Source organism: Desmodus rotundus, chromosome 9 (genome assembly GCF_022682495.2).
Source record: "Desmodus rotundus isolate HL8 chromosome 9, HLdesRot8A.1, whole genome shotgun sequence".
NCBI classification, from domain to species: domain Eukaryota; kingdom Metazoa; phylum Chordata; class Mammalia; order Chiroptera; family Phyllostomidae; genus Desmodus; species Desmodus rotundus.
The window spans coordinates 65,204,955-65,227,822 of NC_071395.1; the positions used below are offsets into that span (position 1 = coordinate 65,204,955).

General features: G+C 48.4%; 1 protein-coding gene across 2 annotated transcripts in view; it reads left to right on the plus strand.

The window, feature by feature from the left end:
• The first annotated feature begins 4,097 nt into the window (after window positions 1–4,097).
• PMP22 (peripheral myelin protein 22) overlaps window positions 4,098–22,868 on the plus strand; it is a 31,394-nt gene continuing 12,623 nt past the window's right edge. Inside the window, exons 1-3 of one of the 2 annotated variants that reach the window (XM_024565095.4) lie at window positions 4,098–4,280; window positions 8,653–8,764; window positions 10,030–10,129. In XM_024565095.4, the coding sequence (XP_024420863.1) occupies window positions 8,687–8,764; window positions 10,030–10,129 (178 nt within the window). In that variant the 5' untranslated portion in view covers window positions 4,098–4,280; window positions 8,653–8,686. Of the gene's footprint in view, window positions 4,281–6,782; window positions 6,958–8,652; window positions 8,765–10,029; window positions 10,130–22,868 lie in introns of those variants that run through there. The other variant, XM_024565094.4, reaches the window with a different exon arrangement.

Below are 22,868 nucleotides of genomic sequence, written 5' to 3' on the forward strand. Positions count from 1 at the left end.
GCATGGCGTCATCTTCCTGAATCAAGCATTCATTTGGCCTGTCCTGTCCCCCAATGAGGACAACCACTGACATTAGGCCCAGACTACCTTCCTCTGCTTTGGTATGCCTGGTCCATGGGGCCCAGAAAATCCATGCATTCCTCTCTTCCATGCAGTCCATCCATTACTGTGTGGCCAGCTAGTTCACACTGCCTACCTCAGTGACCTTATCCCCAGTTGGAGTGGGAAAATGTCCCTTAAGAGAAAGAGTCTTCTGAGAGTTTCAGAATTTTTAATCCCAAGTACAAATCAGTTTCAGAAGCTCTGTTGCTTAAATTGTTCTTGAATCCTTTCTCTGCTGACTCATGAGATGTCAGAGGAAGGACCGCCTCCTCTCCCTCCACTTACATCTATGGAATCTGGCTTTCCTAAGTAACATTGCACTTGGGAACAAGGAATCCTTTGTACTTTGTACTGTTCCAATGGCACAACATCATCATTCTGTACTTGTTCTCTCCCACAGGTGAAGGAGCAAAAGATGCAACTTATCCCAAGAAGAATGTATAAATTCATGTAATTTAGGGAACAGCTTGTGCCCACTTGAGTTTGTGTGTCTTAGCTGCTCTCTACTTGCTTCTGTGTTGTTTGTTGGGAACACCTTTTAGGGACTTGGAGGTCATGTGATTTCAAACATGTCTATTTACAAAGGGATCTGCTCTTAGAAGGCAAGCTGGCTCCTTCAGGTTCTTCCTTTCTCCCTTCTCCTCCCCTTCCTCTCTTTCTCTTTTTCCTCCCTCTGTACCTGCCTCCCTCCCTCCCTTCCTTCCTTCCCCTTTGCCATCTTTTCCCTGTTTTCTTGCTCTTTTAGTAATCAGCTTCTCTAACCCAAGGTCAGAAGAGTCAGGAAGAGACTGGATACAGCAATAAACTGACTTTTGAGGACCCTTCATATCAGCTGCGTCCTGGCTTCGCCAAGAACACCCACACAGGCTGCTGGCTGTAATGAGACAGGAAAGGCTTCATGTGTAGTGTAAACACGCCCAGATACTGACCGAATGCCTGGTGAGACAGACACTCTAACGACAACTTCATAATCTGGGCAAAGGCCCAATTGAGACTCGCCTCTGTTTTCTGAGTATGGAGTCTGCATAATGGAAAAACCACAGGTTTCAAAACCAGAGGAACTGGCTGCATGTCACAGCTGTGGCACTTCCACGCTGGTCCCCGGAAGGAGCTTTGCAAATTCTCCATGCCTCAGTTTCTCCACATAGAAAATGGTCCTGATGATGCCCTGCTGAATAAAACATGGCATGAAACAGCATTTTAATTGCTATAAGTGCAACTAAAGGGCTGCCTCCCACTTGCTGAATCTGCTCAGATTCCACTCCCCAAGGACAGCCAGCAACAGCAGCCCTGTGAAATGACTGTCGGTTCTGAGCAGGAGCCACCTGGCACTGGTGCTTCACAAGGGAGTGCCACAAAGCCCCCCCGCCCTGCTGTCCCTGGCCCTGCAAGATGAGGCAGGGTGCTTAATGGGGGGGCGGGGTTCACAGGACAGATGCAATCAGTGGAGGTATCAGGACATTTTCTAGGTTTATTAACAGAAAAAGAAACATAAATCTATAAATAGGTGTAATTTGTTGGGATCTTCGCTAAATAAAAGAAATGAGATTATCCAGAGTTTATGGAAGCAGCGTGAGAAAGGTGTGGATGTGCTAGACACAACCTGGAAGGAGCACAGTAGGATGCAAAACATCACAGGGTGTGGAGTGCAGGCTCTGTAGCCAGAATTCCTGGTTTCAATCCATCATTCCTTCACGGGGTCTCTTGAGAAAGTCACTCAATGTCTTGCTGTGCCTCAGTTTCCTCTTACATAAAAGAGGGTGATGGGATGCATATTTCATAAGGTTGTTGTAAAGATGAAATGATTTGATTCATACAAAATGTTCAGAATGTGCCTTGCACATAGTAAGTACCAAGTAACCATCAGCTACTATTGCTATAAGGATTTTTATCCACAACTTAGAAATGATTTTTGGCAAACAAGGGAAAGTAGCCTGGTGCAGCCAAAAAGCTCAGGTGCCGGAATTAGCCCATCTGAAGTGACTTGATGGGGTTTCCTCAGGAAGTTTGCCTAACTCTCATTTTCCCTACTGAAAAGATGAGGACTATAACAAGAATGATCAGGGTGATTTGATGAATATTCTATTCATTATTAGGGCAAGTGGCCTAGGGGGATATTCTCCATGACCCTGAGGACAGACATATTGCTCAACACCAATGTGGGGAGTGGGGGTCCGTTTTGCTGAGGAGAGGGCCACTGGAAGGAAGGAGAGAGAGGACCAGGAAGGCATTTACTTGGAGGCCTGTGGGAAGCTGAGTCTGGCCTGGGTATGTGAGGGCAGGTGTGTTGGGGCCTGGTGGGCAGGGGTAGGGGGGCAGTGGAGCACAGTAGTGACCAGCCCTGCGGCCTCGAAGCCTCAAGGAACACATCAGACAGGCAACAGACAAAGCCAGCGGGTTCTCCAGGGCTTCGCTGCTGGAGATGGGCGGTCAAAGGAGTTCTGAAACATGGAGTTCATGGGAGGAGGAAGAGCTGATCAGAAGCAAAACGCATGCATGCCACCCCCACTCTACCCCTCCCTTCTTCCTCTGAGCAGATCCGATCTTCTCAAAGGTCTCCAAGCTTAATCCTGGCCTGGAGGGCAGCAGCCCTCAGCATCTCGTCCTGGGGGGCACTGTAGGAGGCGGCTGTCTGGGGAGGCCCCAAAACCATGCTCACAGGACCCTTCCATGTCAGGGTGGGACTGAAGGAGACTACTCTCTCTCTCACACACATACACACATACCCCAAATGTGCACATACCCCTGACTTACCTAGCAGGACTGTGAACTATAACTTACAGAATGCTGCACCCCACACTGGGCTTGGCTCAATTTGGGCGCCATAGCAGAAGGAAGCTGGAAGGAAATCAGAAACCATGTGACACCATATGACAATCTGGCTGGACACTGGACCATCCTGGGGAATGTTAACCACACCTGATACCCATCTCAGACCAGAGTGGCACCTGCTAGGGGCACAGCCCCAGGAGAGGCCATTTGCAAAGCTCTTGGGTGATTCTAAAGAGCTGTTCCGGGCTGAGAACCACTGTTGGCAAAAATAAAAATGACTTATCCAAAGGGAAGAGGCCAACTTATTTCACTGGGACTGGGAAAGCTGGCTGGGAGCAGAACAGGGGAGAGGGTCATTTGGACGCCCCACCCCCACTCCAACTGCCCAAGCAGCCCAATAAAACAGAGTCTGTGGCCAAGGGCACTTCTTCAAGCTCTGCAGGGCGTCCCGAGTGGAAGTCTCTAACATAAGAGGTGGGGAAATTGCCAGAATTTCCGGAAGCTCGTTCAATAAAACCAACTCCCTTTGTCTTGGAGTTTCCACCCAGAGGAACTTTCAAGAAATGGAGGACTCTTTTTGAGAGCCTGAAGGACTGTAAGCTACAAAGAGCCTGAAGAATACCATGTCTTCACTTGTGCACCTCTCCATGACTTTCCTCCTAGTGGCTCTCCTAGCCTATCCTGCCTGAATGGTTAGAATGTTTTCAATAGAGGATTGCTTACTTGAGTTGAATTATCTCATGAAGATCAACATTAAATAATGACTGGGTGACAGAGACATTTGGTTCTGTGGGGTGTTGCTATGAGACATAATCTACACAATGTCTGAGCCCCTTAAAATGATGCTGTTGATTAAAAGTATCTGTCTGTACACATATAACACTATGGACACAGACCCTTCACACAGTATATTTCACCTTTGCAAAATTCACTGGGAGGTGGGGGTTGGGCACAGAGAACTCAGGAGACCTCTTTGCTATACACAGGCTGGCACTTCCAGCAAGAACAGCTTCAGCATCATGGGTTAAGGCATACCCAAAGCTCATCTCCTTGTTGATTTCAGGTTCCACAAACCCTGCAGAGCCTTTTGGGATCACTGAGTTCTGGAAAGTGCATAAAGCTGGGCACTGTCCCTTTAAATAGTAGAGGCTGAGACACTCTCAGGCCACCATGACATATTCCAGCGTTGAACCAGCCCCTGAATAACTGGAAGGACGCCTGGTTTGGCTTTCAGTGACAGGGAGCCCTACCAGGGAACATCTTGGGGAGCCTGGTTGGAAGCAGCAGGTTTGGTCTGCCAGCTGCTGGCCTCTCTGCTACCCTGTGGGGAGGGCCCTGCCTTTGCATCTTTTGCATTTGACTACAAAGAACACTGCAAGGAGGAAGGGGTAACACTGTTTGGCCTGGTGAGTTTTATTGCAACTGTGCCTCTGGGTGGTGTGTATTTATGCTTTACAGAGTGTTTGTTGACCAATCCACACCCCCCCCCCCCCCCCCCCCGCAAACCGCAAATAGAACTGCAGTGGAGACAGTGTGTTTGTGTTGGAATTGAGTGGGGAGTCAGAGAATTTTTTTAAATCCTAGGTTAGGAGCTGGATAAGCTGGATATGCGGCGAGAATGTCTGAGGGCATCTAGAAAGCCCGGTACATCAGATCTGAAGGGATAAGGGGGTCTAGATGCTCCTTCCCTGGTGGGAAACAGCGCTGCATATACGCCTGGCAGGTGATCTCACAGCGGTAAGCAGGTCAGAGAGAAGCTTCCACCTGTAGCCGAGCCCTGGCCTGCCCTGGGTGTGGCAGAGCTTACTTGCCGTGCACTGAGCAGCAGCATTTCGCTCTCCACCACTGGGGGGAGACAGGGGAGGTATGAGGGACAGAGGGGTTCACAGGTTCTGCAGCCCACGGTGTGGCTCTGATTTGGCATTGATTAAAATGTTGGATTCAAAAGAAAGGAAGATATGAGCTGTGCCTTACAATATGTACACTTTTGTGGGTGTATATACTTCATTAAAAAATTTAGTTGGGGGAAAAATCCTGAGTTAAATATGCTAATATTTGTAAAGTGCTTAGAGTAGTCCTGGGTACATAGTGACCACATAAATATTTGTTAAATAAAGTAAATAAAAGTCTAAATGGCATAAAGCAAAGCAGTAGTGCTTAGGGCAAACCTCACTATAAAATGACCCGGGGAGAAGAAAAACACTTCCGTTTCTCAGTCATGCCACTTGCATGTGCACTTTCAACCAATGGGAGCTGGAGCTGTTTCGGTCCAGGGGCAGTCAGACATGCTCCTGAATTTGCTGCAGTGGTTAAATGTGATATCATAATAAGAATGGTGACAATTTACTGGACACTGGTCCCTTATTATGTGTCAGACACTATGCTCGCTGCTTCACATCTTTTAAAATAGGCATTTTGGGGGGGTTTGGCTGGGGTGGGGTGGAGGGATGGGGAGAAAAGGCACACAACTGTAATTGAATAACAATAAAAAATTAAAATTAAAAAAATAGGCATATTTGTCCTATTTGCAGAAAGAAAAGAGAAGCTCGGTGAACTTTAGCTGATTGCCCAAATTCATACACCCTGAGTAAGCAGGGTAATCAGGTTTGCTGAGCCCAGGGCCTAACCACTGGACCACACCACCTCTCACAGATCATGTGTGAAGTCCTGCTAATGTGCCTGCCACATGATGGGCATTGAACACAATTTTCACTAAGATTCTTCTTTTTAATCTGATAATATAATGATTTTTAAAATACCACTGTTGGAAAAATTTTCCATATAACTTATTTTCACTTAAAGAATATGCAATTAGCAGTTACTTTCAAATAGTAAAATAACGTGGAATGTGACTTGAATCCTTTAGACTAATGAAGTTTTATGACACAGTTCACTAGCAGGTAGATGTATGTGTGTGTGTGTGAACTGCATTAGTGGGCAAAGACGTTTAACACGCACATTCGGGCTCTCTATTCATGCATCTAGGCTGGCCTTCCGGAGTGTCTTATTTGAGCACATCTTCGCCACGCCCGGAAGGGCTAGCCTCTCTCCCTGTGACACTGGGCGGACCAAGTTCGGGCAGCTATGAATCAGCTGATTTCCCTGGCTGCTCTTCCCCCACCTCAAATGGCCAACTCCCCACCTCCTGGCAGGGACGCCAGCCCAGACTAGGAGCCAAGCCAGGCAAACTTTGCCAGGAGCTTACCGGGTTGTGTTCTGGTTTTGCCCAGGCTAGGAGGAGCTGGACCCCAGGACACGCTGTGTCATAGTTGCCAGGACTCTCCTTCTGCAGACTAATTCTCATCCAAAAAGAGCCCGCTAGATCTGTCCACTCCAATCCTAGGAACCCGACGCACGGCCTGCGTGCAGACACTGATAACAGCCGCGCACACAGTGCAGATGTGCCCAGCGAAGGACACAGGGCAGGCCGGGTGCGCCAGGCTCTGAGAGGATTGGGACATCTTCCAGGGCTGAAGTGTCAGCGCCCTTCCCCCCCTCGCCCCCCCCCCCTCCCAGTATAAGAGGAATCCAGGCTTCGCCCCCAAGGGAACTCAGTCTGCGTGAGCCCCCTCTCCCCCGAAGCCCAGCGCTGGGCACCGGTGGGGGCGAACTCTGGCTACCTTTCCCCACGTGGACCGAGGGGCCCGTTTATCAGTCAATACTTGGTTTCCATGAACTCGGCGGAGCGAAGGGAAGTGGAGGTGAGATAACTCAGCTGCCTCCCGTGAAAGTAGCAGTGAAAGTAGCAGTGAAAGTAGCAGAGGTTTTGCAGAGATCAACTTTCTCCTGCGGCGCATTAAAGACCAAGTAACTGTCTCCTGCCCCCACCCACCACTTTCTGCCTTCTCCTCCCTGAGTCCCGCCCTCCTGCACACGCTGACCCAGGGACACACCCTATTGCAGCGACGCAGACAGGGCGTTGTTCCCGTTAAAGGGGATCGCCAGGAGCCTCCCTCTGGCCCCTCGCTTTGCGATCGCAACCCCGCAGCGCAGCTGTCTTTGGGGACGCCAGCAGCCAAGAGAACGCCTCGAGTTGGTGACTGAGGCCGCTCTGACGATCTGGGACAGCTATCCCTCTGGGCTGTAAGTGCTTTGGTAGGGAAAGTGGAGGAGGTGGGGGAGAAACGTGGGCATCTTCTGTCGATGGTGCCAGAAAGGCGCAGGCTTGAGGCTGGCCAGATCCCTGAGCTTTCTGTACCGGGCGCGGGCGGACAGACCACGGTCTGTCCCATGTGGTTCCAACGGGGTTTATAGGGATACCGAGTGGGGTGCCCTGCGGTGTGTAAAACATAACGGGCGCGGGTGTTGGGTCAGAATACGGGGCAGGGGCGGAGCAGTTTTCGCCTCACTAGAATGGAGGCTACTCGGGGACTCATTGGCAAACCAGTGCCTGCCCTAGACCTCCTGGGGGTGCTGTAGTTCCCCACTTTCCAGCTCTATGCCCGACCACCCTCCTCTTGTCGCGCCCGGGCACTAGGAGCCACTGGACTTTTTAAACCTTCTGGGAGACATCAGAAAACCGTGCTTATTTCTTCATGTACATTCCTGGATTTCTTTGAATGTGTTGCTTGTGGAGGGGAACGGAGGGGCCTGGGATTGGGTACTTTAAAATCCGAGTTATGAAACGTCTCCCTGGCCCAAGACTCCATCCTGAAATGGTCCCCAAAGACGCGGCTCGTCTCCCAGCTTTACACACCCTGTAATAGGCCATCCCGTTCTTCAGTTCCCCCAGGTCTGTAAAATGAGGGGCGAGGACCGCACAACTGCGGATGGAAGCTGTCTGGCAGGCTGTGGCCCGCTGCAATTCTCCTGGGACTCAACCCTCCACCCTCCACCCTCCACCCTCCCTCCACCCTCCGCCTCTCCTTCCCACCGGACTTTTGCTCCGCTCCATCCACATGGGAGGCGTAGTTCACAAGACACCCTTCAGGACTTAAAACTGGAAGGTTAAAATTGGCTTTTTCAGAAAAGAGTTCCTAGTCCCAGGCCTGCTGGACCGGGTAGCATCCCCGCTCCTTGTGCAGCGGGGCCCCGCGAGGCCTCGGGGGCAAACGTGCTAGGTCCAGCCCACAGGGGCTGCGGGAGGCAGCGGACTGTGGGCGGGAGGCGCAGCGTCCCGGTACCTCTCTCTTCGACCATTCTTTCCTCCTCACACCGCCTTGCGCGCTCTCTGGAGCCTCCAGTGTCTTTCGCTAGCTGAGCCAGGGGCCAAGACAGCTCCCCGGCGCTGGCAGAACTGACTGGAAACTTGGCGACTCCTGGAATGCGGAGCTCGCGGGGATCTGGGAAACCAACTCTCTGCGGCGCGCTCTCCCTCAGAGCCTGCCCTAGGTGTCCCCAGGCCTCTTGCAGACTTCTGGGCGCCTAGCCCCTCGCCCCCACCTTCACTGTGTAAGGGAACGTGTGCTCTCTCCGCTACCCCAGGTTCGGCTGTCTCTGGGAAGCGCCCCGGGGTGGGTGGAGGCGGGCTGTGGCCTCTGCTCGCCATTGTGGAAAAACCTCTCCTCCTGCACTGACTTACCACATTTTTTTTTCAAAAGCAAAAGTTGTTCTGTTGCAAGGGGACCGCCCCCCCGCAGCCCTGCTGAGTACTTTAAGTCCTAAAGGCGAGTATCCTGTGGTCCGCGGCTGCCCCCTCTCGGCCGGCCGTGGGGAGGCGGGCGGGCGCGGCGCCAGGACCTGGAATCGCAGGGACTATCCTCGGCACCGTCCCCCCCCCCCCCCCCTCTTGGGCCGGTTGGTTGGGCCTGACGTCTAGCTTCGGCTCTCTCCTGGCAGGCAGAAACTCCGCTGAGCAGAACTTACCGCCAAAATGCTCCTCCTGTTGCTGAGTATCATTGTTCTCCACGTCGCTGTACTGGTGCTGCTGTTCGTCTCCACCATCGTCAGCGTGAGTGCCTGGAGGACAGCGTGGGCGGCCGGGCACCCCGCGCTCACCCAGTGCTGGGGCCTCCGGAAGCTCCGATTCCACCAGTACCCGCTCTAGCTCAGGACGGCATGGTTATTTGCAGACAAGAAGCTTCAGATGTCCCAGGGCATTTTGCAGTTTCTGGCAATCTGCGCCTTTTCAGTTGTTTTGAGAAAACCGTAGCAGATTAAGGGGTAGGAAGGAAGAAATCACTGGACTGATTTCTTAGCTGCCCAGGCCTCCTTTTAAGCCCAATAATTTCGGTGGAGATCCAGGGCCCCCAAACCTTTATTTGGTAAAGTTATTGAGCATTTTTTCTTGATGCAGGTTTGTTGAGGAAGAGGAGTATTTATGAAGGTTTGCTTTTTCCAAGTGGCATAGGTCAGATGGGCGGTTTTGTGCACAAAACAGCCTTTAGGACTTAAAGTCCAGAAGTTAAAATTGGCTTTTTCAGAAAAGAAGTCACAGTCCCAGGTCTGCTTTTTGATGTGGACACAGCACCTTCTTAGACGAGTCCCCACTGCGCAGACAGACCAAGAGGATAACTCAGTTACAAAGCCAGCGGCATCAAGTAGATTGGATTCTAAACTTATTTTCTTGGCTGTGAAGATGGGCGCAGCCCCAGGCAGTTAGGTGCTGTGGCTTTAACTTCAACATGTGAGGTGAATTCCAGACCTGATATTCTTGTCTGTTTAAAAGGTTGAGTAATAATTTGGCTTGTGAAAAATAATTATGTCCCAGATTTGTGAATTTTGTAAGCATCCGGGTCTATCATTTATAAGCATTTTACAACATTCTAATTGTGCCTGACAATCTTGTCAGATTGGTAGGGATTATAAATAAGGAAATAGGCTCAGAGAGGTGGTGGGTGGGGAATGACACCCAGAAGACCCAGGGAGGAGAGACGTCTTGAATACAGAGGCCCTGAGTGACTCCTTCTATTATAGTACACACCTCTGCGCAGAATGGTAACTTATGCATGTGTGTGTGTGGTACTTTTCCATTGACAAAGTGCTTTTTACCTGCAAAAACCGGAGTCCTCCTCAACATGGTGTCTGAGATAGACCAACACCTCTCTCCTTTCTGCAGTATGATTGTGGCCTCTGGCTAGGCAGCACTGGGCAGGGCAGGGGCAGGCTGGGCGGACAGGTTGATGAGGCTGCTCTTTGCTTTGCCTTGGTCTTCTCCCTCCCCTTTCTGTCACTTCTCACTACCTCAGTTGATGTCAAATGTCTGATTCTTTCCAGGAATGGATCGTGGGCAATGGACATGCGACTGACCTCTGGCAGAACTGTAGCACTTCTTCCTCAGGCAGCGTCCGCCACTGTTTCTCATCATCAACAAATGGTGAGACTGGCACTTTGCTCCACAGGCTTGTCCTTATCAGCCCTTGTGTTTGGAAGACATAAGCTTGAAAGTTGTTGTTGGGCTTGGGTGGAATGTGATTGGGGTCGTGAAAGAAGACGAAAGGAGAGGGGCAATAGTTTCATTGGCTAAGCTAAGCTCCTGGGTATTATTATACATTCTTGGTACCTACAGAATGGCTCTGCACTCCCCGTTATTGCTTAGGGTAATGCCTCTTGTGAGTCAAGATATATGGACACGAATAAACAATAAAGGAGGCATGGTAGCAACACTGGGGTAACGCCTTGGGATTTTGGTTTGGTGGCTGTCTTGTTGCAGAAATGTCCTTCCTCTTCCTGTTGTAGTGACAGTGGGGCTTTCCCAAGGATAGTAGGGCCAGCTTTGGTCCCCCAGGTACCAAACTGCCTTTCCAAGTCTTAGACTCAGTAATGCCATTTAGTATCAAAACGTTTGAGTGTTTCTTTGTGCCAGCTGGGGGACTTGAAGCTATTTGCAAGCCCTCAGCTGAACCCAGGAGGGTCTTTTACCCAGAAGATTGTGTTTCTCCTCCGTCCTCAGCATCATTGCTTGTGGGATATTGGGAATTGGGCTCTCTTGGATTCAAGTTAAGGGGCTAATTGGCAGTGTAAGAACCTGCTAGATGCCTGAAGTTCTCAGAGGGGAAGGAGTGCTCAGCAGGGGTCCTTATAGCAGGATGGGAAAGGCTGAGGTAAATAGGATGCATTCTTTGTGGTGGCTGCGTGATGTTTAGTGGCGACATGGACCCTGGAAGGAGCCACAGTGCTTGGTGCTGAGGGCACAGTGAGCCTGACTTGGCATACGCCTGTGTTCCAAAGGAAGTGTCCTTGTCCTGGAGAGGGCAGTAGGTACAGATATGACAGTGCTTTGCTGACATCCTGGGTTTAAAAGACCAATAACATACAGGTTTCAATATGGCTGCAGTGACTCATAAATCCAATATTTCTGTTGAAGATGTTATACTCAATGGAAGAAGCCAATTTAGATCCAGTTCCTCAAAGCAGGCAGTGAAGTAGACCTTAGTTCAGGCTTTGCACAATCCAGTTTCTTTGCTGGGCTTTACCTCCTATGGGCTCCACACCCACTAGCACCTAAGCTGTCGCTGAAGCATTCCAAACAAGACATATCGAACCTCAGTATAAAGAGAAATTGCTGGAATAGTCATTTGGTAGTTTATATGGGGAGAATAGGCAAGGAATAGAAAACCCTGCATTATGTTTCCACTTTCCCGGGGGAAGAAAAGCAAGGGCCTGGTGTCTATTGAAAGGAGCAGCCCTTTATCTTTTGTTTAAGAGCATGAAGGCTATTGAATTAAAACCATCCTACAAATTGCTTAGTGAGATTGCATGGTGAGTTTCAAGTAAATAGGCACAAGGGCCTCAGAGTCTGAGATAGTACTGCTTGCCTCCAAAACCACCAGAAGTGTTGTCTACCCCTTCAGGGTCAGCTCAAGTGCCCTGAAAACTCAGATGGGTATCTACTCGCTTGCTACTGACACCTGGTGGTCACAAGTGGAGATGCAGTCCAGCAGACAGGCTTTCCCTGAGGCCAAGCCCTGTCCACCAGCAGTTCCCAAGTGGCATGTGGCCATGCGGGGTTGACATGGAGTCCTGGATGCTTAGGCCCGGAAGGAGGCAGGTTGGGCAGGCATGTTGAAACCCAGCAGGTTTCAGCAGAAATGAGGCGGCAGAGGAGCAGCCATCTAAATTGTGCTCAAACTGTCTGCAGGGAGGAAAGCAGGATTTGCCTCATGGCCTGTTACTGCCCTGCACTCGACATCTGCAGTCTTAAATAGTCATTATTCCTTGCTAGAAGCAGGTCTCAAGAGAGGCACTCATGTTATTCAATCAGAAAATTTCTTATCTCTCAATTGGCTCTTTATGTGCCAAACACATCTTCTAGGGTTTATTTGTGAGGACTTCAGTGTTTCTACCATGGTTACTTTCTGTGGGGGTCCCGGAGTGTGGGTTCTCCTCATCTGCATTCTTAGGGCATTTTGAGGAAATCTGAACACACCCTTAAACAGACTGTTAGTATTTGGACCTGGGCCCATTTCGGTGTCCCCAGTAATCATTATCTTTGATGACATCTTGCTGACGCTGACAGGTCAGCATGTGTTACAAACTTCAGCTCTGGTGATGGTGAATCCTCTGGGCCTTTGTGTTGCCTTTTTGATTGGGTTTAACTATTTATGTGGCAGACAATAGGGTGAAAAATATATAATTAAAAAAATTATACTGTCTTTAGAAATGAACTGTATCAGTTGCAAACTATTTACCTTGGTCTGAACTTGCTCTTGCAATATTTGGAACATGCTTTTTATTTTACTAAAATCAAAAGTAATTTGTTACTGATAATGATTTATGCAGAACATGTTGCAAGTATGTTCTGTGAAAATACATAAGTTTACATGACTTGTTATTTTTTCTGAAGGGCTCATTCTGTGGGGCCATGGCATTGTGCTTCTTTGGGGGCTGCCATCACTTTGTTTTTATGTGAATCGCACCCCTTGCCAGGTTAACCATATGGCAGGCAAACAGCTATGTTATATTGTCAGAAGGAGCTGTACCAGATCTTTCCCCCAAGTTGCCTCTTTATTAGAAGTGGTTTTAGATTTCTTACAAACTGCCCTCAACTCTGCCTGCTTTTCCACATTTAGACTTTATTTACTTACTTTCTGCTCCCATTCTGATTCTGGCTGCCTGTAGAGGCGAAAGAGGTTTACTGGGGACATATGCAGGGAGACCTTGTGTTGGAATGCCTCTCAGGTGTAGGGAATCCAAGGACCTAGGAAACAGGCATGTTGCCCTTGATGGTCCTGACCCTCTTGGATCAGTCAGGAGGTCCACAGAGAGGGATGAATCACTGTGAAGGCAGCTTAAGCCAGATGCCCAAGGAGTGGGGGCAGGCAAGCAGTGCCAGAGTTCAGGGAGGAAGTGGAAAGGAAGTCTTCTGTGGGAGGTGGAATTTGATCCATCCTCCAAAGCATGGGTAGGGTTTAAATAAATACAGGCAAAGAGGAGGATATTCCCTATCAAGGCAATGGTGTGACCTAAAGCAAGGGCAAAGCAATGCAGGAGATGTGATTAACCAGCCAGCTAGCATTCCCACTAGGATTAGGATTCATTACATACAACAGAACATCCTCAAATGACAGTGGTTTAAATAAGATGGTGTATTTCTCTCTCTTTTAAAAGAAGCCTGGAAGGAGGCAATCCCAAGAGAGGTGAGTGAGGCAGTTTCATGAAGTTGTCAGGTACTTTCTTGCTTATTTCTTTGTCATCTCTTGGGTTTGGCGCTCATCTGTATGGACCTAGAGGCTGCTAGAGCTCCAGCCATTTCACCCTTGCTTCAAGCAGTAGGGTAGAGAAAGGAGGAGGAGAAGAATGCTTCCCCTTCCCTTTTAATGAAATATGTCCAGATGGACCACACACTTGTTTCTATCTCGTGCTGGAACTTAGTCACACAGCCACACCTAGTTACCAGGGAGGCTGAGAATGCAGTCATTTGGCCTGGTGAGATGCATGGCTTCTCACTTCACACAAATGTAATAGCTTGTACCTCCTAGTAAGCTGCTTGACCCACATCCCTCCTGGGCTTTGACCACCCCTCCCCATATCCAGTCATACCTTTTTACAGTGGCTCTGCTGGGTCCTATGCAATTTCAGAGCAGATTAGGGATTCTCAAATATCTCACCTCCACTGCATCTGGGGCTCCATAGCAGCACCACCCTCACAGTGACCCATATCAGAAGCTGTAACATCCTTAGATGTTTCTCTGTCTCTCGATCTCCACCTCTCTAGACATTAATGCAATCTTATTATTTCATGCTGTCTCTTGAATCTTTGTTTTCTTCCAGTCCACGCTCTCTTCTGAACCCCAGGTCCGCACAGCCAACTACCTACTAGACAGGTCCACTGGGATGTCTCAGGGGCACCCCAGGCTGGTCAGTATCCATCTTCCTCCACCAAACTTACCCTTTGACCATTCCTCGTATGTTAGTGAGTGCTGCTGCATCGGCTAGCAAGTCTGCCTTGACGTGTCTCCTGTCTCCCTTCTCAGAGCCACCGTAGGCCCCATAGGTCCGTCATCGTTCCATGTCAGTTGCTACCCCCCCTCACTGGTCAGAGCTACTGCATAGTCTCCCAACTCCTAACCTGTGTGCTCCCTTGTAACTCATTTTTCATATTGAATCCACAGTGATGTTTTTAAAAATCCAAACCTCATCCTATTACTCTTGAATTAAGACCTTTCAGAGACCCCTAAGTGGTTTTAATCTTCAGATGAAAATCTTTACACGGCCTATAGAAATGTACCTGAATTATCTGTTCCTGTTTACCATGAAATCCCATCTTCTCTTTCTCCTCCCTTTCATCTTGGAATTTCAGCCTTCTCTTAGTTCCTTGATCATGAACTTCCTGCCTCAGGATCTCTTCTTTGACTCTGTTCTTTCGTTCAGAACTATTCACTGAACACCTACCATGTACCAGATACTACTATAGACACTGAGGATACAAGAGTGAGTAAGGGCTTATATTTTCCTGGGTGAAACTGCCGATAAACATGTGTAATTTAGGGCACTGATCGGAACTACAAAGAGAATAAAACAGGGTAATGTGATAAAGAGGGAGTGGGGTGGGGCAGGGAGAGAGGCCTCTTGGAATAGTGACCCCCGGAGGATCAGAATTGGGCCATAGGAGCATCTTGGAGATGGTCCAGTCAGAGGGACCACCAAGGACAAGGTCCCTGGGTAGGGACGGCACCTGGCCAAGTAGAGGAGCTGAGGGCAGGCCAGGATCATGGGAACAGAGAGCGAGGGGTAGGATATCGGGCTAGCCCTTACGGCCTTCTAGACCTAAGTAATGAGTTTGGTGCATGTGGATTTCACTTGACCTGCTCTGTCTTATATGTGTCTCTTAACTGTCTCTTCTGGCCCAAGTTAGAATAACAGTCCAGAACACTTACAAGGCAGAATATATGAGAAATCTTACAAACTAGAATCTCACCAAGATAGTTCCAGTAATTATCCTAGGTTGTGGATTCTTGGCACTTTGGTTGTGTTCTTTTCCTCTGCTGCCTTACTCATTTTCCTCATTGAGATCTTTTCTTTTCACAATCAGAAAATAGCTGTGAGCAATTTTAGGTTAAGAGGTGAGTACTGAGTAACAGGTTCTGTCTGCCTTGGTTGAGAAAGTAGGGTGTTGGGGTATGGCAGGTGGGGCCCATCAGGTAGCTTCCACAGTGGATATCCCTCCAGAGACAGGTGAGGCCAGTCCCTGCAGCCTTGGTCTTCAAACTAATAAGATCTGAGAAGCTCTGTCTGGGATCCATGGGGTGGGGTGCACCAAGCCTCTCCTCAAGTCCTGAAGGAAGGAGCCCATCTTGCTGGGGTCCCTACACCACGGATGAGTTTAAAATTCACTGCCCCAGGAGTTAACAAAACATGCCTTGCACTGAATGAACTAATGCTTTTGGTTTCACAATCTCAGAATTATCCACATTTTAAGTCCAAGTGTACACAAGCGTTCTCCCATTCCATATTTTATCCATGTGGATGTGGTATGTCTCAGAATGGTCAGAGGACTGGAGTCCGGCTGCTGGCCACTTGGAAGTCTGGAGCTGGAAGGCACAGCCCTGGCCTTGACCTGCCCCTCAGCCTGGCCTTGCTCAACTTCAGAGGATCAAAGGGAGGCAGGGCCCAGATAGAGTTTGTCTTCAGTAAAACCAATCTCCCATTCCCTGTCCCCACTCACATAGTCCTCTCTTGTCTTGGAAGAGAGTTGATAAACTTTTTCATACTGAGATATTAGGCACATGAAATGTGCCTAATTCTTGAACCATTTTCATTTTTATAGATGAGGCTTGTGTGCAACACAAAAGCATAAAGGAAAAAACTGGGCCTTCCTCCAGTCTGTCCCGATCCTTTGCCTCCTCTTGTGTCTAAAAGCAGCTGCACAAATGCACCCCCAACCCCAGCAACAGCAGGCGGGTCTGCTCTGCCACAGAGCATGGGCCAGAGACAGGGTCAGAGGCCCAGAAAGGGAGCCCTCATTGCCTGCCCTTCCATTGTAAACAACAGTGACAAGCTCATGGCCATCAGCAAGCTGTGGGCAGCATCAGATCCCTGTTTTGGATTGAAAATTAGAAAAAAAAAAATCTTGCCAGTCTCAGGAGCCCCCGACTCTAGTGCTCAGTGGTTGCCTGGTGCCTCTGTCTCCTACAATTCCAGACTTATCTTTTTTGTCCCTCCAGTGGAACTGTCGTTTCATCAAGGGCAGCAAGAGACCATTTCCTCATCTGTGGCTCAGCTCTTGGTCAGGTTTTAGAAAACATGGGAGGCCCTCTGCATTTATGGCTCATGTTTTGCAACTTATAATCCCTGTGGCTCCATGGGCCAGCCCACAATCTCTGCCCAAGTAACAGCTCTTGATTCACAGGCCCTTGTGGCCGGCGACAGAGGTCCAGGGGTGGAATGTGGTGTCGTAAGGCTGATGTTTCAACCCTTCGACTTTCCCATCCGGTGCCGTAGCCAGGAGCTAATTTGGCATGCTTATTCAGTCAGACCTGTGACTGAACCAGAAGGCCCTTGAAGCTCACAGACTTTGCTTTTTAAAAAATTTAAATTACATTCCTAGGATTTCACCAGAGTCGAGAAAGCACCCCTTGTGTGATTCAGGAGCAGGGACTGGCCATGATGCGGCCTGAGGGGGTGGATGTCAGTTTTCAGTGAGAAGGACATCTGACAGGAAGCCTCTGAGTAGTCAGTTATTGACACGCCATGGACTCCCAATGCTGACAGGACCGTGGCAGGTCTCTGGGTCCATCCCTTCGCCCTATCCCACCCAGTGTCTGACCCTTCTGCAGTATGCCTACCACGTGTTCATCTCACCAGGGCTGGGGAACTCACTACCTTTCAAGAGGGCCCCTTTCATGCAAAGAGCTAACAATGTGGCCTATTCATTTATTTTTCAAATTGGGCACACAGAACTAAAAGACCCTGTTCTTGTGGAGCTCAGTGACTTGGGGGAGAATGAGGATATACAAAATAAAAAATATGGATGGTGGAAAATGCTCCTCAGGACATAAATAGGGTGACGGAGTAGAAAGTTGCCCCTGGGGTGGGAGTAGCTGCACTTCCCCTTTCATAGTCATATGGGTTGAGACTTAAAAGACAGAGAGGGACCATCATGTGAAGAGCCACAGGACGAAGAGTGCAGGGGGTGATGGGAAGGGCTGAGGCTGTGAAGCAGGAAAGAGCTGATGTGTCTCAGTGGCAGGGGCCGGGTGGGTGACTGTGCTGGCTGGAGGGTGGTGTGGAGGTAGCCGGAGAGGGAGGGGGCGATTGCTAGGGCCCATAGGCTGTGGTGCTGAGAGGCACAAATGGGGCTCCACTGAAGGGTTTCAAGCAAAAGAGTGGCCTGATTTGGCTTGTGTTTTACAAGCTTATTCTGGCAATTATGTTGGGAGTGTGGAATGTGAGCCATGCACTTGGATTTAGACATCCATCAAGGCAGAGGTCTGGGCTGGAAATTCAAATATGGGAACCCCTAATCTATACAGGGGGTGTTGCATGTCAGGGTGCTGAAGAAAATGAGTAGGGGAGCCCATGAGAGGAGAGGGCAGGATGAATGGAGTAGGGTCCAGAGTGGAGTCTTGTGCTACTCCAGGGGTTCACGGGGTACAGGAAGGGGTGAGCAGGCGAGATTGGGAACAAGTGGCCAGAGATGTGGGTGGAATGCCGTGAGATGTTGTCAGTTCAGAGATGACTTTGTTCAACCCATCTGTCTGTCCCCTCTTCTGTCCAGCCATTTCTGGTTGTCTTTGTTTATGTCTGATGTGCCAGACCAGGGCTTTACTCGGGTACATGGCTTGTCCTTAATGAGTTTATAACTCTTTAGCATCCCTGCACTATTTCTTCAAACATGTGGAGACTCCAGTTTTATCTTTCAGGGGTCTTCCTTTCTGTAGATGATGCCTCCTTCCTGAGTGGCCTCTCCAGAGCTTCTGAGATTCCCCTGAAGGCCTGCTGTGTGGGGCTTGCCTCTGGAGGGCAGGCAGGAGCGTGCCCCGCCCCTCTGAAGCTGGGGGTGGTTGGCTTGGCAAGTTGATGGGCAGGAGATTAGGGAATCTCTTTCCCTTCACTATACCTTTTCTCCTCTTCACTCTGCCTTTTGTGGATTCTAAGTATAAAGAAAGGCAGTAGCATCATTTAGTTTATTAGTTTTCAAACATACTATTGAACTTCTCAGTACCCGCAGTGTGTTGTAGTGGAAACCCCAGTAGACTGGGCATGAGAAGTCCTTGTTTTTCTGCACTGGGGCTGCCTCTGAAAAAACTGGGAAACTGGGGCAGGGGCACTGGCAGCCTAAAAGAATGAGCCTGGAGGTAGGACCTGGAGTTGATGCGCACACTCTTGAGTCCTGGCCTCTTCGTATTCAGGATGTACTTGGGACACGCGGGGATCCTGTGTGGAGGCAGCCGTTGAGGTCGGCCTCGGAAATCGAGTACAACTTAGGCGTGGGGAGGAGAGAAGGGTGTTGGCTATGCTTGGGGAGGAACATGTCAGGGGCTTACTGTGACTGGTCAGTGGGGCTATATTGATTCTATCTCTTCATTTGCATGGTGCTTGGCCTTTTTCATATATTAGGAATAAAATGGAGAAGGGGCTTCTGATTATTTTTATATGGAGAATGCCTTCTAAACACACATGTCTTGAAAGCATCCCATAATCCCCTGTGCATTCTGCATTAGTACAGCCCATCGCTGGGCAATTAAGTGTCTTTCTTATTTTCACTGTCATTTTCTGGCCAAACCCAGCATTTCCAAGTGAGCTATTCTTTAAAAAAAAAAAAAAAAAAGATTCTCTGATAAATTTAAAAGTTATGTAGGCTCCCCCTTCCCCCCCACCCCCACCCAATGGCAAAACCACTTTATTATTTCATTGTTCATTGTAATGTCCAAAGAGGGAGGTTCAGATACTTGACCATGGAACCCAGTCCCTCTATTTGTCCTCCAACAACAATTCTTTGGCGAAACACAACCTAACCTGATCTTTCTGTTACTATAGATTTTTCCAACAGAGAATAAAAGAAGTCTTAATTATCAGGTAACTTCAGGTATCTCTGTGGTGGCATTATATTTCCTTTTCAAGTTCAAGGACTAGTTAGCAGAACAAGACTGTTGGTGTCAAACCACAAATACAAATTAGACTCTGAAAAACTGGTTCCTGTGCCTACCAGGAAGCCGCTTAACTTGGAGTGCAGTTAATTGGATGATTGTATCAGGTTTAGCCAAGACACCTGGACATGAAGATGCCTTCCACCTATTGAGCAGTGTGTGTTCGCTAGCTGCCAGCCATAGGTTTTGCGCTAGTTCAAATGCCCCCCGTGGCGATGTGGTGGCAGAGCCTCTCGTGTTGCTTCCCTGTCATCGCGAGTTCCAGGTCCATGCCTTGGGCCGAAGGCACACCTGTATTGTAGCCTTCCATGAGGGCTTGCATTCCGCAAGGGCCCCAGCAAAGCTGTCTTGAGACCTGAATCCTATTTCAAAGCCAGCAGCTGGTCTGAACGGGGAGGAAGCTGCAAGTCATGGGGGAAGAGCATGCTGGGCCCTGCACATGTTCCAGCTGGTGGGCGAAGCTGAGTGCAGAGGCCGCATTGTTCAGGGTGGAGGCCTCTTGGCCAGCCAGCTATGTCTGGAATGACATTCCCACTGAGAAGTAAGGAAAATGGGGATCTGTGGGAGGGCAGTGGGTAGGGAGGGTGAGGGTAGCAGTCAAGCCTGGCAAGTCATGTGCTTCTGAGGGCAGCCCAGCATCTGCACACATGCGGTCCTGCCTCTTGCAATTGGGCTCGTCCCCTCTGATGGGCTTCTGTCCTCAGGGCTTGTTTCTCCCATGGCCCCTTCAACTTATGTTCTGACTGTTCTGTAACCATCCTCTCTTTCACTTTCAAGAAAACCCGTTCCCTTAGTTGAGTCATAAAGCTTCTACGAATTGACCAGAATGGGACTGGAGGGGCTTCAAGGGCAAGGGGTGGAGGTGGCTCCATACTGGTAAGGAAAGATGCAGGACCTGGAAGAACTAGTACATTTAAAGGTGCCTCATCTTTTCTGGGTCCTTAATTTACTAGATTATAAGCCCCAGGCTAAGAATACAGCTGAGGGGGCAGATGTATTTCCTTCATTGCCTAGTAGCCAGCAGCTGGAATCTGACCTTGAAGCGAGCTTGGATCATTGTGCCACTCAACCTTCCCCTTATCCCCTGGGGAGCTGGGTCTGCCTGCAGCCACGGCCTGTGCAGAAGCTTGCAGAGGCCCTTTCTCCTGACACTCAGTGGAACAGCAGGTCTGCAAAGAGCTTTAGGGCTTTTCATTCCTGTGCTCTGCACCAAGCCTGGTGATGAAAGCGCTGCCCTGAGCAAAGCCTGGAGGAGTGGGTACTGGCTGTGGGCCCTGCTGGTAACTATAAACTTGTCCCTGGGGCTTGGGCTGTTGGCCTCACATTAGGTTTGCTCTTTATCAAACAGGTTTGGGATTGAAAGCGTCTCCACGGCATCTGACTCTAATAATTATTTTCTGTACATCTGATTTGTTGGGCTATAGCAGAAGTTGACAAATTGTAGCCTGCTGCCTGATTTTACAAATAAGATTTTATTAAATGAATGGACCACACCCATTCATTTACATATAGGATAATTTTGTGCTAAAATGGCAAAGTTGAATGCTGCCTGAGACCATGTGACCTGCCAAGCCTAAAATATTTATAATCTGACTCTTCACATATAATTTGTGCACTGCTGTGCTGAAGATTAAATATGAATTGATGTAAAAATTGTACCAAAATACTTTTGGGATTCTGTTTGGTGCCCTAATAGTATGGCTTATGTAAATATGGCATCCCCATTCTTCTATCACTTGGAGTGGCCCACAGGGAGAGGCCCCAAAAGCCATACCCTGGAACAGTCTGTAAATGCCATTTACCTTGGCCCTCAGCACCAGCCAGGCCGATACCGTTCTTCAACAGAGCTCTCACAACAACTACCCTATTTGATTGAGACAGCAACCCTGTGCCTTAGTATCTCCTATCAGAGAAGAGGGGGTCAAGGCTAGAAACACATTAAGTAGCAAGTTGAAAGGGGGGTTAGCAGAACTAGGTAGCCAGGGCCGAGGCAGGTTCGCATACCCTCGCTTGGAATCGAACACCTGCCATACCTGGAACCTGGGGTGTCTGCCCTTCATTGCTTCCCCCATGGGTCTAGTCCAGCTTTGATGCATGATTCTGGCTCTGGAGCAGCATCCTCTGAACCTCGGTATGTCCTGGGGCCTTGTGGACTTCCCTTTGGAACAATACCAACTGGGCTTTTGAGTATTCAGCCAGCCATTTGGGGCTGGACCGGCAGCTGCTTCCTCCTGGCTCACCCTACTTTTCCTTCCCTGCCCTGTGTAGCTTCTGAGTGGACAGCAGTTGAGGGAAGGAAGAACCCTCCACTCTTTGCATGTGAAACCCAGTCCTGCCCAGATTCTAGAAGCTCAGTGAGTTTTGGAATCCTAACTTATTGTTGACTGCCATATCTTCTTTACCTTGTAATCTTTTAAATTGGCTTTAATTGTTTGAGTAAGAAATGAAAATATTCCCCTTATTACAAATAATCAAATGATATAGATCAAAGGAAAGGCCTTCTGAACCAAACTCTCCTTCATCCCAGCTCCAGTTCCTGGTGATAGCCATGGAACTGGATAGCCATGGAACTGATGTTAGTGTAGCATGCCTTTGGCTCTTTTTTGAATGAACACACACACATTCATGCATGTGCATGTGTATATACACATCGTGTTATTTGGTGTGTGTTTACATAATGACATCATTTGTGTGTGTATGCCTTCCTCTTTTCATTGTCTTGGAGATCTTTCAAAGGTTGTTCGCTTTCTAACTCATGATTTTTTAACCACTGGAGGGATATACCCTATTTTATTTTCACTCATAGGAATGATATTACAATGAACATCCGTATTCATTTCTATTTTAGTTTATGTGTAAGTATTTATCCAAAATACAGTGATTAAATTGTGGAGTCGTGATGTAGGAGTTTAAAATTTTAAATATATTCTGTCAACTTGCTGGTTTCAAAAAGATCATTATATTATCATTTCTGTGAACAGTGCATAGAGGTATCTGTCACACATGTTACTTTGTTGATAACAATTTTTTTTTGTCAATTTTTGGTGGATAAACATTGATATCACATTCCTCATGGATTTTACTTGCATTTTCTTGGTTACTAGTGAGGTTGAGTACCTTTAAATGTGTCTATTGGCTATTCATATTTCTCCTTTGTGAGTCACATGTCTACATGGCTTTTTAATTCTACACTTAGCTCTTTGATACATCTGGAATTGAATTTTGTCAATGAATTTTGACAAATAGATCACCAACACCAGTTATTTGTTTGTTGTATTCTTTCCCCGCTGATTGATATGCTGTGTTTGTTGTTTACTAAACTCATGTGTATACTTCCAAAGTTTTCATTCTGTCTCATTATGTTTTTCTTTCATGACTAGTACCACATTGTTGGAGTTGCTGAGACTTTATCAAGTAAATAGAATATAAGCTTTGTGTATCTATATGCTTGACATCTGGCAGGTGACATCCTGCGTCATTGGTATGTTTGTTTATTTGTCTGTTTTTGATCTTTGCCATTGTGTT